This window comes from Artemia franciscana, chromosome 1 (genome assembly GCF_032884065.1).
Source record: "Artemia franciscana chromosome 1, ASM3288406v1, whole genome shotgun sequence".
Taxonomy (NCBI): Eukaryota; Metazoa; Arthropoda; class Branchiopoda; order Anostraca; family Artemiidae; genus Artemia; species Artemia franciscana.
Genome location: NC_088863.1, coordinates 27,784,804 through 27,803,104, shown reverse-complemented (window position 1 = coordinate 27,803,104; position 18,301 = coordinate 27,784,804). Strand labels below are relative to the sequence as shown.

General features: G+C 34.9%; 1 protein-coding gene across 1 annotated transcript in view; it reads right to left on the bottom strand.

Annotated features, from left to right (window-relative positions):
• LOC136027903 (cell adhesion molecule Dscam2-like) overlaps window positions 1-18,301 on the bottom strand; it is a gene marked incomplete in the record, with an annotated part of 166,776 nt that overhangs the window by 85,814 nt on the left and 62,661 nt on the right. The window contains 3 exon segments of the mRNA XM_065705338.1: window positions 1,570-1,657; window positions 9,336-9,529; window positions 14,360-14,644. Of these exon segments, the coding sequence (XP_065561410.1) occupies window positions 1,570-1,657; window positions 9,336-9,529; window positions 14,360-14,644 (567 nt within the window).

Genomic DNA, 18,301 nt, shown 5'->3' with positions numbered 1-18,301 from the left:
TAGCCCACTTGTAGTATCAATGTCTCTGAAAATTCCTTTTCTCACATCTACGACTTTTTAATAAACATTCTGAACGTTCGATTTACTAGTGTACTCTAAAAATAATGGAATCATACATGCACTTTGTTTTTCATACATTGATCTTTATACTCCATTGTTATATTGTCTGCCCTTTATATTCTGGTTTTGATTTCACTATCTATTACCACATTGTTTTTATATAGTTTACAGTTTTGGCACACAGACAAGATATACATCATGACATTAGTGAAGTAGTAGGCCCTTCTTTTCCCCTTTGCTTACATTTGAATACTAATATCACATTGATGGCGGTATGATCTATCAACAGTTAACTTGTTCCTAGAATAATTAGCAAGTATGTGGCTATTATCGTCAACCATTAGTTTCAGGCTTGCATCATCTTTTAGCCCTAACTCCTCTGGAATTGCTACTCTCGCAGATGGAATTTAACATCATAAAATTTGAATTTTTTGGGATAGAAAAAAGAAACCTCTTCACTCACTGTCATGACAACATACGCATACATTTCTAATAATGTTATAACTAGAAATTGTTTCATATATTTTTCAGTATCAGCATTCAATGCAGCGATAATTTTTCTATGCGCACATATTTTCTTAGAATGTTTCATCTTCACTTTTTAAATATGATCCAAGTGTTTATCATTCCAATGTACAAAAAAATACTGAATAAAACATTTTTTAAACTACTTAGTGTCGATGGCCAGTAATTGAGTACCACGGAGGCAGCCGCTTAAAAAAAAATCCGAAAGTTCGAAAAATTCTAACTAAAAAGAACTCTAAGTCCCAAAAATTCTGATTCTCGAACATATAAGTTTCAAAAGTCTAAAGAAAATCTAAGTCCTAACAAATTCTGAGTAAAACGTTATATGTCCAAAAAAGTTTCAAGTCCAAAAAAGGGGGAGGGTTATTGCCAGTCACTTGGAGATGGGACTTGGATGACCATAAGTTCCATCTAAAAAAATGACATAGTAATTGACTCATTTTGGAAAATAACTTAGCCAGTTTACTCTACCTAAGCGCGTGATCAAAACGTGTATTTCAACTTTCTTTGTTAATCATGTTCAGACAGGTATTTGAAAATGAGATTGTGGCTGGATTATGCTTATGAATTATCTCTTGTAGTAAGGTCATGTAAGTAGGTCATTGCTGTAGTTTGGGATAGTAACCGGTTATGCTAATGATCCTACCATGGGAGTAATTTATGCTATACTTCTTATAATTTTAAGGCTCAGGAAGAGAGGGAGTTTCCCTGTCCTCAAAAACCGGAAATGTCCCACAGTTTCTCAAAACTTTAGTCAACCTAGAGTAGTCTGGGATTCAACATCCTTGGGTTGCTGCAACAAGAGCCAATAATAAACTAAATCTATGAACCCCTTTCACATCTCCTAATCTATAGACCCCAGTTTCTCCCAGAATCAAAAACGTCCCACAGTTTCAAGGCTGTAAATGTGACTTAAGCAGTTGTAAACAGTGTTCAGTTTTTAAAAAACTTGCAAATTAAAAGGTTATTACAGGAAAGAAATACCTGTTACTTGTAAGACTGCCGAAAACATCGCTGAAGCGGCATGGTTGCTTGCTTTGCATGTATAAGCACCAGCATGACTGTGCCTCACCTAAAAGAAGAATATTTTACGTTAAGTTCTGTACTGTTCACTATTTCATTTTATTCCATTTTATCACTTCTTTGTCAGTTGAAAAATAACGATTATTTAATCTTGGCAATTTTCAGTGCAGCAGAAATATACTCAACTGAAAATTTTATACGAAATTTACTCGTCTATTCTAAGGAAAATAATTATTCATTGATATTAACGAGGATTTCATTTCAAGTAAATGATATCTACAGGAGGAGGAACAAAAACAACGCTCTGATAGATTATTCACAAATAGTCGTAAAAAAAGAAAAATCTAACTATTTTAGCAAAGACCTCCACTCAGTCGTTTACGGTGCAGGACGAATAAAGAATCATACACATTTCCACGAAATCAACAAAAAGCTCAGACCTCAAAACTAAAACAAAAGAGAAGGATCACCTCCTCAAGTGAAAAATAACAAGGTGACGTAATACCGACCCTCGATATAGGATCTACATGCACCTTTGTGTCTGCAACTCTGAAGCCGAAACGGCAAATTCTTTTTTTTTTCTCTGTTTTCGATGTCAATCCACATTGCTAAATTTCAACTTATAAATGGCCATACATATATATATTACCAAAAACCGACCAATGGCTATAGCCGAAAATACTAACTAAACATTGACATTGTTTATTGGTGTTCCTTATATAAGTAAATTTAAAGCACTCTACCATAAAACAGAGCCCAAGAACTCCTCTATATTCAAAAAAAGAAGTGAGCATATAAAGATTTTTTTCCAGACTATTTGTCAAATTAGAACAAACCAGTAATGCTTTTCTCTGTTGCTTGTTTGTACAGATGATCGATGAAGTAGGCACACCAATATTATTGCTTATCAAAGTTTTTCTTTTTTAAACCTTTTCTTCAACCACGTTAACCGAAAATTATCTCAAAGCTTTTCTTTAAATTTAATGCTTATGAGATCTTAGATAGTAATAAGCTTGTGATAGTCTGTCAAGCTAATTCTCTAATCGATTATTAATGTCTCCGGAGAATATACATATCTTAAGAATTTGTATTTAACGATGGCAAATTTTTATTTCCAAGTTGGGAAACTATAATAGTATTTCAACTTTTTTTCGCTGACTCCAACTCGTCACTAAGAATAGACAAAAAGATAGATTCAACGATAAATCTAAGCAGCACAAGCAAGTTGCGTCATCATATTCCCTCTGCAGGGCCTTCTGGGCAGGAATGCAGGGGAATTGGAAGCTTTGTTTTTTTTAAGTAGTAAATCAGCCAAATTGATTAGCTATTGAATGTTGACTATGCGATCACTTTTCAAAGTAAAAGAAACAAATGATGGAAACAGAGAGTAACTACTAGAAATAAAAAAAACGTACATGGTAGTTTTTATGCCCCTTCTTGGGTCAAAAAAAGGTTAACCTGGCAGATCCAAAACATAAAATGGGACGCCTATCTTTTTGAACACACATGGAAAGAAACAAAATCAGGTGCTCCTTAAAGAAAACGGTACAAGCTAGGTATTTGTAATTTCTGATACAAGGAAAGCAAACATAAGGTACCAAACTCTGAAATATGGTTTGTCTGGAACATCGAAGTGACTTTCATTAAGATTTTAAAGATATCCCATTTTACCAGTATTCTGTTGCATTTTAGTCCGTACTATGTTTTTATTTTGATAATGACTTATAAATAACTCCCACGACCTGACTGATCTCGAACCCGGCGCAAGACTTGGCAAAAACTCATTCTTGAAGCAATATGATACGCTTAAAAAGACCTAAATATAAATTACAGCCTTGAGCAAACCTATCTTAGAACACACACTGGTTATATGGGCTTTGTTATTGCTTGGATGTAACGGCTTTCGGAAAGAGTTATAAATATAATATATCATCATACAAAATATTGCGAAATTAAATTATAATAGTTTTTCAAGTTTTGTGTTTTGACTAAATTTTCAAAATCCTGACCGATATTCAGCTGTTACGCCATTTACTTTACCTATCTAGACATGCAAATACTCTTGAAAATACAGTCCATTTAAGGGAACAATAATTCCAGAAATTGCAAAAACAGGCAAATTATATGAAGCATAAAATTACGACTGTATCGTGAAAAACTACTCACTTTTGTTTCACCCCTCTTTGAACCATATCCGAGCTATTACTTTATAATTTAAATATTTTGTTTAAATTTCTCATTTTCATTTTTTTAACCACTATGCTAGCGCAAAGTCCAATATTTAGCTTAGGAATTCCCAGGCAACCGTCTATTTGTTTTTAGCTTACCAGCACATGAGTGATGGAGCAATATTTTTTTTATTTATCATTTATATAATTGATCATAACGCTCCTGCAGGTCATAGTTTCATAATTCATATAGCTACAGCTTAACGCTACCATTTGTTCTCTTGGCTAAATTCGTTGTTTTAATATTAATTCAGCATCCCAATTTGAAACTATTCATCTAATTGCAGGCTGCCATTTCAGTGATTTTGGATCCGTTTTTCTTTGAATTTCTTGACTTAGTTTTTGGTTAGAATGAATTTGATGAGACTCGCGACCTGACTCGGACTTGAAAGATTTTAGGATTGACATTGAATCAGATTGCTATCTAGCATGGGTGTGACTCTGACTTAAAGGTTGAATGCGCTAGGAGTATTCAGTAAGGACCATTTCTAGTCAGATGGGACATTTTTAGTCGGTCTGGTATTCCACTACATCAAACAAGAATTTTTGACACTTGGAACATAGTTTTGTCAATATAATATTAGCTGCAATTTTAAATTAATTTTATCAAGAAAAAGCCAATGTGGCTACATTTAGAGAAGATCACATGTATCTTGATGCACTGATGCTGATTCCAACCTTTTCTGCACAAAAAAAGCAATGACCGTGTAAAGTAAGGTAAGGACTGTGGTGAAGATGAAGCAAAGGTCAGGTACCCAAATGAGCTTACTTCAAGTTCTACTGGCCCTATCCTCATCTTGACAACACATGTTTGGTGCGCGCTGCTAGTTTGTTATTAAAACCTCTTATTCATGAACTAGTGGTCACTGTGAGAACACACGTTCTTGCAAATACAAGAAGAGCAGCTTTTAATGAAAAATGAATTCAGATTGCATAAAAAAACTTATTTAGAGCAAACCTCAATACTTTTCGTATACTTTGTAGGCTGTCGATTGTTATGAAATTTTAGGAATTCTTTCCTAAATATATGCTAACAGAAAAATGTGAATTCTTTTTTTGTGTGTTTAACATCAATTGAGCAAGAAGATAAGAAACATCTTCAGCCAAATCAGATTTTTGCGTGCAGTCTAGATGGGATAATTTGTGTGGACTAACCCCTCGGCCGTTTTTACATTTAATTACGCAGCAGTATGGTAAATACGATAATTAATCCCTTCAAAGAGGCCTTATTGTTTATAAGGACAAAATATATTTATGAACGAGTTGTTGGTAACGAACTGAAAGCGCGAAGTGATATGCACCAATAGTGGCCAAAACTCTAAATGAAAAAAAAAATTCTATACCAATAAGCATACCAAAAATACGCCGCTTTACTGAAAACTGAGCTTTAGTGAGTTTTTGAGAGAACTAAGAAGGTTTATTGAACAAATCATTAAGAGCCTTAATAATCTGTTTTTTTATTATCTTAAGGCTACTTAAGGACTTTTTTGGCTCCTATTCCTGTTCTGTTCCATCGGTTTAATGTTTACAGTAAAGTTCTAGTTTTTCAGAATTCTACAAACATAGGAAAATATCAAGAGCAAGTTCATTTTTATTTTATTTTTTTATTTTTATTATTTTTTAGTTGTATGTTGCATATACTGCGAAGCCATAACTTCCGTTTGATCATATTTTTTTTTAAATATGCACAATCAAACTTATAAAAAGATCTTTTCCAATTTTAATGAAGAAATTATAAAATCAATAATCTCTTACAATAAGGGGCTTTTAACGAAATATGCAAACAATTTTGAGCTTCTCATAAGAAAGTATACTTTCATTCCTTTTGCTTCTTGAATTTTAACGCATTAGGAAAAAACATCGTTTAAAATCATATTAAATGAAAAATACAAGGTTAAAACAATAAAATTTTCCAAATTTCTAGGGAATTAACCACCCACCTGCCCCGAAATGGTGAACCAGAATGTTACGTCAAGACCAATGACCAATCGATGCACATCTTAACGTGGTTGGAGAAGTAAAACCGTAATTACGAAAGCTTCGAAAGGTTACATATTTTAACACTCAAACTGTGTGCCAGTATCCCGTGAGCGCTAGAGAAAAAAACATCAAAATGCGTTTTACTACTTTATCTTTACTATTTGGATAAACATAAATAACATTTATCATTATACCTGAATTTTTGGATTTTTTTTGGATTTTTTATTTTGAGTGAAGATTTTTACAAGAGAGAGTTTTTGTAAACTTGATTTTCATTTTGTAATGGGAAAGGGCAGCATTCAACAAATAGATTTTAAGATTCACTTTAGGATATTTTATAGAGTAGATTTCAATGGTACGCGACATAAAAAGTACAGTTCTTTGTTGCCATATACCACCTTGCGCTGGTGCTTTCTAATAAACTCTTAGACAGCTTTAAATAATTTTAGGTGGCCGGTGCTTAGCCCCCCAAAAATAAGACCCCCCCCGTGGAAAAAAACGTTTTTCAAATTTGAGAATTGTATTTCAGTTTTTTTTCCGTATCGGGGCAGGAATTTTGGTACTTTTGTATTATACTTCATTCTCTCAAGTTCACACTGTATAAAACACGAGAACAAACCGGTTCCGTTAGTTTCTTTCAGCTTAACGTGACACAAGACAAAGACAAGTGAAAGAATAGGTAGGGAATGTGATTTGGGCTATATATTTGCACATGAGGAGGGGAGGGGGTAAAGGCTTTGGCTAGTTTGAAGCCAGACAACAATTCTTACTTCATAATATGCAGAATTATTGTACTTAACACATTTTACATTTAGAACCGCTATACTTTACCCCCAACTCCTCCCCCTAATATGCAAATATATAGCCCAATTTTTTTGTATAGTAACGAAGAAACTAACGAATAAACCGGTTTGACAGAGCGTCAAATTGAATGAGGGACGTATAATACACAAGTTTTCCTGGAGGGTATTTTCTGGGGGGAGTTTTTTCTACGGGTGGGAGGAGGGTTCCGAGGGAGGATTTTCCGGGGGGTATATTCTGGAGTGTAAAATCCGGAGGGAATTTTCCACGGGGGATATTTTACAGGTGTTAACGCCTAGAACCATAATTTTGGCACCCACTAGCTCTAGAAGAAAACAACGAATAAAAAAAAAATGCCTAAGCACTTCAAGGTTTTCAAAATTTCCAAAAAAAACTGTTTTCGCGATTAACTTTTACTGTTAAGATGAACATAAATAAAAGCTATTATTCTAAAACAGATTTTAGTGTGTTCTTTTTTGAAGTTAATTTCAAATTGTGCCCTTTAATTTTCACTTATTAAGAGGGCTGGGAGAGGGAATTTACGAGAGAAGGAGTTATGAACTGCCACTTAAGGAATTTCGATCATTAAGATTATAATGGTACCCTTTTTATGCTTCTCAGCTTTTAGCTCCGGATATGGCACAAAAAATGTCATTTTGAGGGCCATATGTCACTTTACATTGGCCTTATCAGAACAATTTTCCAAAAGTGCGTTGAAATTGACCTTTCAATTGAGCAATCAAACATCTCTTTACGATGTTGCGGTAGCCTGCTAGTTCTACTAGTCACCAGAGGAATTACTAACCTCATTAAGGGGGATGGGAGGAAAAGTATACAGGAGGGGAAGTCTAAACCTCAGGTTTACGGATTTCTGCATTGACATTATGAAGGTAGCCTTTTATTTTTATGCTTCCTGGTCGTTCCACACCAGAAATGGTACCAAAAGTGCTACTCTTAGTTCCATATGAAACTTCTCATGGTAGTATCTAGTTAAATGCACAGAAGACATATAAGTAAAAAATAAACTTTTGAACTACCACTTGAAATTTTCTCTATGTTGTTAATGCCTCAACGGTAGTGAAGAAAAAAAGAAGACTCATCAGTGCTTCCCATGCATAAAGTGATTTTCCTTATTGTTCAGGATGGGCAACTGTAATTATCCTGTGTAGTATTTTCTACCAAGGTGATTCTTATGATGGCATTTCCACTTCTATCTGACACTATTTCTGAGGATTTTCAGGATTTTTTGAAATTCTCCTAAACTTGTTTCTACAATAAACTTTTACTATTAAAATTAACCGAAATAATAGTTAACTCTCCTGAAGGACATTTTTTCTAAAGGGCATTTTTTTCACTTTTCAAAAAAAAATTTTATTCCGGTTACGATGGGTCTTGGTTCACTCTTTATTAGATTACAGCTATTGCTGCAACCATGATATCCCATGTTTTAAGAAGTTTGATCGGGTAGAAATCAAGCAGTATCTGGGGATGTTTCCAAAAAACTGGGCAAACCTAAGAAAATTGTAAAATAAATAATAATGGCAATTCTTCGTTAAATTCATGTCATTCTATTTACTTAGTTCATGGGCATTGGATGTATTACAGCAAAATACACTTTTTCTCTTCCAAATTTTGCCGTTTCCGATTAGCCAAGTTGGAAATGTCCTGTGAAAACTCAGAAAAATAGGTTATAATATATGAGCCAAGATTTGGTTTTAGGTAAAACGTGACACAAACAAATAATCAGAAAAAAAGGGCATTGAAAGCTTTTTTGCAGAACCATTCCCAGAGGATTCAGCGCATGAACGAGAGCTGGAAAGTCTCATTAATTATTACTGACTTTCATTTATTCTCCAATTTTGCTAGCTTAGTCTCTATTACATATTATTTCCAGGAAACAAAATGGTGAATACTAAATTATTCGTCTGAGCTTCCAGGGATGAAAACTCATGGAAATTTTGAAGAGAGGAGGGCAGAATATATTTTTCAAAATCTGAAGGGATGCAATTTTGTGTTCTTTCGTTTTTTTCGATGAAAATACCCTAATTTTTTTAAGTCTCGGAGGGGGAGGCAGAGGATTCTACGACAAGAATTCCCCCTTGCCCCTTTTTCCAATTTACGTCACTTTGGGCGTCTATTGGTATTTTTTTTTTCATTTGTATTATGCTGTGTTTTACGGTTTATTTGAAGCAGTAATTATACCTCACAATTTTAATGTTTTCAACAAATTTTCTCTTGTATGTTTAAAGCCATCTGAATGCCTTATATAAGATTCAACAGCTGAATCTTAACAGCCACACCACCAATAACAACAAATTTGATCATTTTAATTATTTTGTTCATTATTGGTCAACGCTTGACCCAATAAAACTTACGGTTCAGAAACAAAGTTAAAAAGCTACATTCCATAAATTTGAGAATTTTCATTAACACTGACAAAACATTTTGAAGTGATCCACTAGTGGAAAATGTAAGCTTATTGACATTTCTTCATTTATTTAGCAATTTTACCTAAGACTTGGTCACTTTAGCCTTTGCTGCCTACAAATCGTTATAATTAACATAAATTCTTGAGGCTTTGCACCATTGTGTAAATTTATCTTAATTCATACGACTATACAATAGTGTGTGACCTTCTTTTAGTTATTTCTTTGATGTACTTTTGACTCCCCCCGCCTGACTAATCCACCAAAAGAAATCACTGAAGATAAATCTTACCTCCATAAAAAGCAGGCTACTAGCAAGGGGAGTATTATGTTCTGTTATTCTCAAGTCTAATGGAATAGGAAGACCATCTTTCAGCCAGGATATAGTAAGTGGAAAGTCTCCAGAGAAAACACTACAGGTAACTTGAAGTCGAGTTCCAATTTCCATTTGAGGGGGAAAAGCAAAAGGGGCTATTTCAGGAGGCTCTGAAAAAGAAACATTGAATTGCGGCATAAGATTACGAGCTTTTTACACAAAACAGTCACTTCGCCCGAACACTATAAGATACAATTTAATACAAAAAACCCGCGGGCCATAGCAACACAAAATACATCTACAAACAAAGCTTAAGGAAAAAAATACATTTTTTAAATAATACAAACAAAAAACAGAATAAGGTCTAACATTTTAACCGACAAACAACAATTATGACAGAACTGAAATCCTATAAATCATAACAAGCTATTCTCCCCCCAACACTCTTCCAAATCACTCATTCCGCAAGTCAAATAGCTCTTCACACTCCGCTAGAAAAATAAATAAATTCTCATTTAAACATCTACACATACGGTGAAAGTAGGGACCGGCCGCCAGCCTAAGCTTTCCCAAAAATTTCCTTCTCTCACCTATATCTAAACTATCTCCCCTTACCAACACCAAAGTCTTCAAATCCTCTCTGTTCAACCCAAATTTAGAATAAACCTCCCCGCCAACTTTCTTTAGCTTGGGAGTAAAATCTCAAAGACATAGGTTGGTACTTGTGAGCTTGCCCCTCTTGGATTTCTTTGTCATTAAGGGTCTTCTGGACTTCCTTCAATATTGATACGCTTTCTTCCATTGGGCCTTTTCCTTTGTTTCGTATCTCCAAAAGGCCACAAAGGTCAAGCATTTTCTCCGCTTGATTTAACCACGAATCACGTCTGCCGTCCTTCAAATTATCAAGATAAACTTACTTATGAAGCTGAACTCTAGGTAGCCTAATTATTTTCTCCCAAAATTTCACCATTCTAATCAATTTGACACTCTTTCAAACAGTTTGTGGTAACGATCTGTAAGTAAGGAGTGACCCAACTCAATAGTAACCGAAAATCTAAGTAACTGAATTTGGTACCAATAGATACATCAAAAGAATTGAATTTTTATGCTGATTTTAAATATATAAGTTTCATCAAGTTTAGTCCCATTCATCAAAAGTTACGAGCCTGAGAAAATTTGCCTTGTTTTCGTAAAAAGGGGGAAACACCCCTTAATAGTCATAAGATCTTAATGAAAATCCAACGATCAAGTTCAGCGTGTCAGAGAACACTACTGTAGAGATTTCAAGCTCCTATCTGCAAAAATGCGGAATTTTGTATTTTCTGCAAGATCTTTCTGCCAGCTTTTCTACCAGAATTTTTTTTCTGGGGTGATCGCAGCCACACAGTGGTCCTAGAATGTTGCGACTAGGCTCGTTCAAACGGAAATTTGAAGTTCTAGTGCCTTTTTTAAGCGACCAAAAAATGGAGGGCAGCTAAGCCCCTCAAACGCTCATGTATAGTCGAAAAATCTAATAGCTATGTCCTTGAGGACAACTTGATCCCCCACAGTCCCCGGGCAAAGGGCTGCAAGTTATGAACTTAGCCCATTGTTTACTTATAGTATTGGTTATTGGGAAGTATACAGACGTTTTAAGGGGGAATTTTTCTGGTGGGGGTTCAGGGACGAGAGTTACGCTGGAGGATCTTACTATGGAGGAATTTGTTACGGGGGAAGATAATATTCTGTGAAGGGGCTGCCAGATTTCCCAGCATTATTTAAAAAACGATCAGAAACTAAATAAAAAGTTTTCTCAACTGAAAGTAAGGTGGGAAAGTAAGGTCAAACAGTTTGTGGTAACGAACTGTATGTAAGGAGCGACCCGACTCAATGGTAACCGAAAATCTGAAAAACTGCCAAAAGATACATCAAAAGATACATAAAAAAATCTGACGCCAAAAGATACATAAAAAGAATTGGATTTTTGTGCTGATTTTAAATATCTAAGTTTCATTAAGTTTTGTGTTACCCATCAAGGGTACGAGCCTGAAGGAATTCGCCTTATTTTTGAAAAAAGGGTAAACACACCGTAAAAGTCATAAAATCTCAATAAAAGCCCCACCATCAAATTCCGCGTATCAGAGAACCCTACTGTACAAGCTCCTATCTGCAAATATGTGGAATTTTGTATTTTTTTGCCAGATTTGTCTGGCAGATTTTTTTCTTTTTTTTCAGGAGTGATCATATTGACACAGTGGTCCTAGAATGTTGCGACAGGGCTCATTCGAACGGAAATTAGAAGTTCCAGTGCCTTTTTTAAGTGACCAAAAAACTGGAGGGCAGCTAGGCCCCCTCCAACACTCATGCATAGTCGAAAAATCTAATAACTATATCTTTGAGGACGACTTAATCCCCCACAGCCCCCGGGAAAAGGGCTTCAAGTTATGAACTTTGATCATTGTTTACATATAGTATTGGTTATTGGGGAGTATACAGACGTTTTGGTGGGATGATCTTTCCATGAAGCAATTTGTCATGGGGGAAGATAATTTTCCATAAAGCCAGATTTCCCAGCATTATTTAAACAACGACCAGAAATTAAATAAAAATTAAGTTTTTTTCAACTGAAAGTAAGGAGCAATATTAAAACTTAAAACGAAAAGAAATTATGTATTTGAGGGGGTTCGCCTTCTTGTCAATACCTCGCTCTTTACGCTATAATTTTTTAGTACTTTCAAAAGAGCTATTTATTCTAGCTAAACGGCCTTTGTGATTCAGGAGTCACTCTTAAAGAATCTGAACAAAATTTTAGCTTTAGCGTAGAGCGAAGTAATGACGAGAGGGTGAACCATCATCGTACTAATTTCTGTTCGTTTTAAGTTTTAATGTTGCTCCTTACTTTCAGTTGAAAAAACTTGTTTTTTTTTATTTAATAAAATAAAGAGCCCCGAATCTCTTTACAGTACCACTGAACTAAATGAACCCATCAAGTCTAAAATCCTTTTAAAATATATCAGCTGAACTACTTCTAACTTAGCTGCTTCAGCGAAACCCCAATTCTCCGACTCCCAAGGAAGACTTGTAGATACCTTTCTCTGGAATACTCTTTTCTGTATCCTCATGTCAGCTATCTGACCTAAATTACTCCTCAAAAGCATATTTATTAACCTGATACCCCTTAAATTATAATCTTCTAAATGCCTAGATATCCCCTTTAACTTGCTAAACTTAACACCCAAATAAGCACATTCCTCCAACCTCGTTCCTCTAAAATTAACGTAAACATCTGAATCAACCTTCCCTTTGCTCCTAAATACTAATACTTCTGACTTGTTAGCATTTACAACTAAGTCTTTCTTTTCAAAGTAATCTTTATTACAACTAATTGCTTCTGAAAATTACCTCCACTATGAGGCACTAGAGCTATGTAATCCACAAACAACAAACATGGCAGCCTAAACCAATCCAAAGATATATAGGGGGCTTCATAGAAAATTTCCTCGGCAAACAAAAGCTAATAAAAGTTAACGAAAGCAGAATGAATATTAATTGGTTTCCAATTCATACTATGCTATGTTTTAGTTCTCAATGTATGACATTTATGACATTACATCAAACAGTTCGTGGTAACGAACTGTAGTAAGGAGCGACCCGGCTCAATAGTAACCAAAACTCTAAAAAATAGAATGTTGATACCAATACCTACATCAAAAGAATCGCATTTTAATGCTGATTTTAAATATATAAGTTTCATCAAGTTTAGTCTTACCCATCAAAAGTTACGAGCCTGAGAAAATTTGCGTTATTTTAGAAAATAGGGGGAAACGCCCCCTAGAAGTCATAGAATCTTAACGAAAATCACAACATCAGATTCAGCGTATCAGAGAACCCTACCGTAGAAGTTTCAAGCTCCTATCTACAAAAATGTGGAATTTTTGTATTATAAATTACTAATTTATAAAAAAAAACAAGTTTTTTTAACTGAAAGTAAGGAGCGACATTAAAACTTAAAACGAACTGAAATTACTTCGCATATGAAAGAGGCTGCTTCCTCATCAACGCCCCACTCTTTACGCTAAAATTTTCTACTGTTTTAAAAAGAAGAATTTTTATTTATTTATTTTCTTTATTTCCCTCAAAAAATGAGGAGTACGCTACAATATAATATAAAGAAAAAACAACTGATAACACTCAAACTTTAGCGTAAAGAGTGGGGCGTTGATGAGGAAGCAGCCTCTTTCATATACGAAGTAATTTCTGTTCGTTTTAAGTTTTAATGTCGCTCCTTACTTTCAGTTAAAAAAACTTGTTTTTTTTTTATTTAATGTCATACATTGAGCATGATGTCATGTCATATACTGAAGCAGGAAAGAAAACTAAATTGAAGACAAAGGAAATTGGAGTGGATTGATTGGAGATTGGATTGAAGAAACCAATCCAAAGACATATAGGTGGCTCCATAGAAAATTTCCTCAGCGAACAAAAGCTAATAAAAGTTAACGAAAGCAGAATGAATACTAATTGGTTTTCAATTCATACTGTGCTATGTTTTAGTTTTAAATGTATGACATTTATGACATTATATGTCATACACTGACTATGATGTCATATCATATGCTGAAGCAGGAAAGAAAACTAAATTAAAGAAAGAGGAAATTTTTCTTTTTTAATCTAGGACTTTAAATAAATTTAGGAGGTTTAACAGTAATTTTCTGTTTCTAAGATATCTCTCTTGGAAGCAGCCTAGTATAAAGGCACTGTTTAGTAAAACTTCCAAGCGACATCAAAATTTGTAATATGATTTGTTTTCTGGAAATTACCTGTAAGGAGACCTTGTCTATCTTGGTTAGTTGTGACAAGGTTATATTTCGCCCATATTCTTCTGGCGATATATACTAATAATTGTATTTCAAGTTACACCAAGTAAAAGGACTATTGTTCCTTCTTAGTTCTTATTTTAAGCTTTTCGTTAACATGAGACTGAATAAGCTGTAGAGAAAAAAAAGAAAAAAGAATCTTACTGGACACAATAACAGCAACTCTCCTTTTAATCGTAGCTCCAATAGAATCATTACCTTCACAGTAAAAATCACCACTATGGTTCTCTTTTTTGACACTTTGTATAATCAGTGTCCCATTGTCAAAGACAAGCACGTCTCCAGCACTAGAGCCCCTAGGGAGCTGATTGTTACTACGACTCCAACGTATGTTAGACACAGGATAACCAGAGATAGGGCAACGAATGGATAGTGATCTCCCATATGCAGCTGTAATATTGACTATGCTGCTAAATGTGGCTGGACGACCTGAAAGATTCTAGATATCTAAGAGGTATAGATCTTTATTTTTAGTTTTGATTTATTAAAAAAAAGGTACTATCCGGTCCACATTATGGCCATAGTCATTGATGAAAAAAGAAATGCGCGACTACCAGCGCCAACAATTTTGGGAAAGCAATACATTTTCGTAGATCTAGGGAGTTCGGAGTGATGTTGGTAATAATACTACCCATCAAAGCCTTATTGAGAATTTTTGTTCCAAGGGGAGGGGTGGAAAACTTAAAAACGAATCAAAAATTTGTTTTTGTTTTTGTTAAATTTTTCCGATTTGGACAAACATTTTGAGAGGGGAGTCAAAACACTTAACACCCCTGGAAATGGCCTTGTTACCCAGGTAAGTGAAACTTTCAACTGAAATGATTTTCCTGTTAAGTCTAATGCCGTACCCTTTACCTTTTTTACTTTACCTCATTTATTTCAAGTCTAAGCAATCCCCTCTTTTTTTTAAATTTGATGTTCAAACTGACATTTGCACACTGATGTCCCAAAATCTAAAAAAAAAATATTTTGCTAATGTTAATTTTCTAGGACGCTCAAACCACCTGCATAAAAACTTTTAAGAATGAATTTAAATTATCAAGATATTTTACACAAAGTTTTTAGTTTTGTAACAATACTCCATCAATAGTCAATTGGATAGCCTAACCTGATATATGATGTTACATGAAAACACAGGAAAAAATAAAATGAAGTTTTACTTCCTTTGAGCCACACCGGAGAACCGTTTACTAATTTTATGAATTAATTTATCAACTTTATTTAAGTCACTGGGACTCAGCATAAGACAAAACAGTGGCCAATCACAATCAATATGCAATCGATACTATCCATGTTGGACTTGCTTTATTGGGGGTATACAAGTGATCTTGCCACTTATCAAGCCCGTCTGGTGGCACAAAGACCCTGTTCCATATGATTTATGCAAGTATTTTAGCTAATGTCAGAATCACACGATGCTTCAAAAAAAACATTACCTTTTTTTTGTTGTCCCAAAAGCATGCATTGCGATTATTACTATTCTTGATTATTCAAATTGCACAAAAAACTTTAGTAGGTTGGTATAGGAAACGGTATATTTAACTATATATGATAGCATATCACAAATCTTGCTTACCACAAAAGCAAACTAAGGAAGCTAAAAGCAGGGCTTCCACTTCTAGGGAGATTACCCTATTTTAGGGAGAAATCACTTCTTTTAGGGATACTTACTTTGAACCTAGGACAAAAGGAAATTTGGGATAAAGTAACGACTTTCAGGGAAATCTGGGGTAGAGTAACAATTTTAAGAATTTCCAAAAAAAAATTCGAACGAAAGTGTGTTAACAAGCAGCTTCATTTACCAATGTATAAAAAAAATTGGATAGAGAAAGGAGTGTCAAACAAGTTAAAGAAAAATACTTATGTACCACACTGTAGGTTCTGTTTGAACTATGAATATAGTGGTAAATATGAGTTGACGAGGCATGCTCTGACCAAGTAACATATAAAAGCAAGCAATGAAATCAAGATAAAGGTTAGCAGTGGCAGCATTGAAAAACTTCTGACTGTAGGCAGTAATTCCAAAGAAATTGAACAGTGCATCTGTATATTTTTGGCAGAACATAATCTCCCATTAAGTCTTGCAGACAGTTTGTTCCTCTCCTATGAAAACTATCTCCAAAAGACCAGGTCCTAGAAGGGGTCACTCTGGGTAAACAGAAAGCTGCAAACATTTTGCGACAGAATTTTTCTTCGGTACTACGCAACCACTTAGTTGAGTTCCTCAAAACTCTTTTTTTTTCTCTGTGATAACTGTTGATATCACTGATTGTACTGTTGATAAGCAACTAGCTATCATTGTAGAATTTTTTAGTGAGAAAGATCTAAAACATTATGTCGAAGTATTGGGAATAGTTAAGTGTAGTGATGGATTGGCTGAGGGTCTGACTAACTGCATCGAACAAGTCATTGAAAAAAAAACCTCGATTCCCTGGCAAAATATTTTTGGATTTCTTGCAGATACTACCTGCGTCATGTTTGGAGTCAACAGATCTTCCTCGATGCTAATGAAAGCCTTAGTGCCCCGTATCTTGAATGTCAAATGTTCATGCCATCTTATTCACTTATGTTCATCCTTTGCATTTTTGCCACTTCACAAACACTAGAAGACCTGCCGTGAAATATCTATGCCTATTTTTCCAGAAGCGCTTCCATGCGAGATAAGTAGGCTGAATCTGAGGAATTCTGTCAATGCAAAGCACTCTAAATTCTTTGAATGTCCCTTCAGACCTGCATAAAGAAGCCTATTAAGTATCGGATTGTGCTTACTCAGTATTTCATAGAAATCACGTTTGACGACCCAAATGCAACCAATGACATTATCTTGCCAACATTACAAAGCAAGTTGACAAAGCCATACCTTGAATCCATGGACTACTCTCTCGGCCTATCCAGCAAATTCAACAAGTTTTTTAGTCTGAGCTTCCACTTCTTGACTCCCTAAATGTAAGTGTCGGCAAACTTGTAGATGACGTTGCGTCTAACTTCTTGAAGCTGGACTATATTCGCAGTGTTGGTTTATGTACCGAACTGGGTCCTTACCTTTCAAGTGAGTACCTTCCTTTAGACAAAACATAAGTGGAAATAGCTGCAGCAGATTCAATGCAAGAACACCTAGATGCTCCAGGGGTAAGCGATAATATTGATCACTTTCGCCAGTCTTGTCGAAAATATCATGTAGTCCTAATCAAGCAGATCCAAGACCATTTCAAGTTTGAAGACAAAATTTATAACACTCAGGCTTTGGTTGAACCAAGAAATGAAAGAGATTTGGAGCCAAAATCTCTAAGGCAACTATTACTAAGATTTCCTGCTCTAAGAGAAAAAGCGTTGCCTCCAGAAAACGGAAGCAGAAAGGAGGTCACAGGCAATGACTGATATCACTGAGCTTCATTTGGGGGATGCCCAAGTTCAAGACCTGTCTGCTGAGCAGTACTAGACGAAGATATTTAGTCTGAAGAATCGCATTGGCAAAATCAAATACCCGGAATTGCGGAAGTGCATATCATTGATCTTCTCTTAGCGTTTTAGCAATGTACAAGCTACGCGTTTGTTTAATTTTCGGAAAGTAATCAAAACAAACATCCAAAATAGTGTCAAAAATGTCATACTAGTCTCACTTATTCGAAACAATTACTGGTTGAAAAACGAAGATAAAACTTCATCTACTGTCATCTGTGGTACAACTTTACTGTGTTGACAACATCGATACATGAAGTTAGTATTTGTCGGGCAAGGGACCTATTTAACGCTGGAACATTGTCTGGTAGTCAAGCATCATTTGGTTGAAGCCAGGGTTACTTTTTATAATGATTTTTGTTCTAAAACTAGCGTTTTTTCCTAGATCCAAAGATTTTTCACTGATATAGCGCGTAGATTCATGATTCTACCGAATAAATCATACAGGAAGCTTATTGATAAAAAACGCAGAATAGTGATCCATTACGCTTCCTAATATATTTCGGATTAACATTTATGCAAATATACCGTCTTTGAAACTTCGATTTCGCACTATGTCAGACATAGACCACAGAGCAGTATCATCAAGATGACAGGCAAAGCTAGTTAATCTCAAAATTTTTAAAA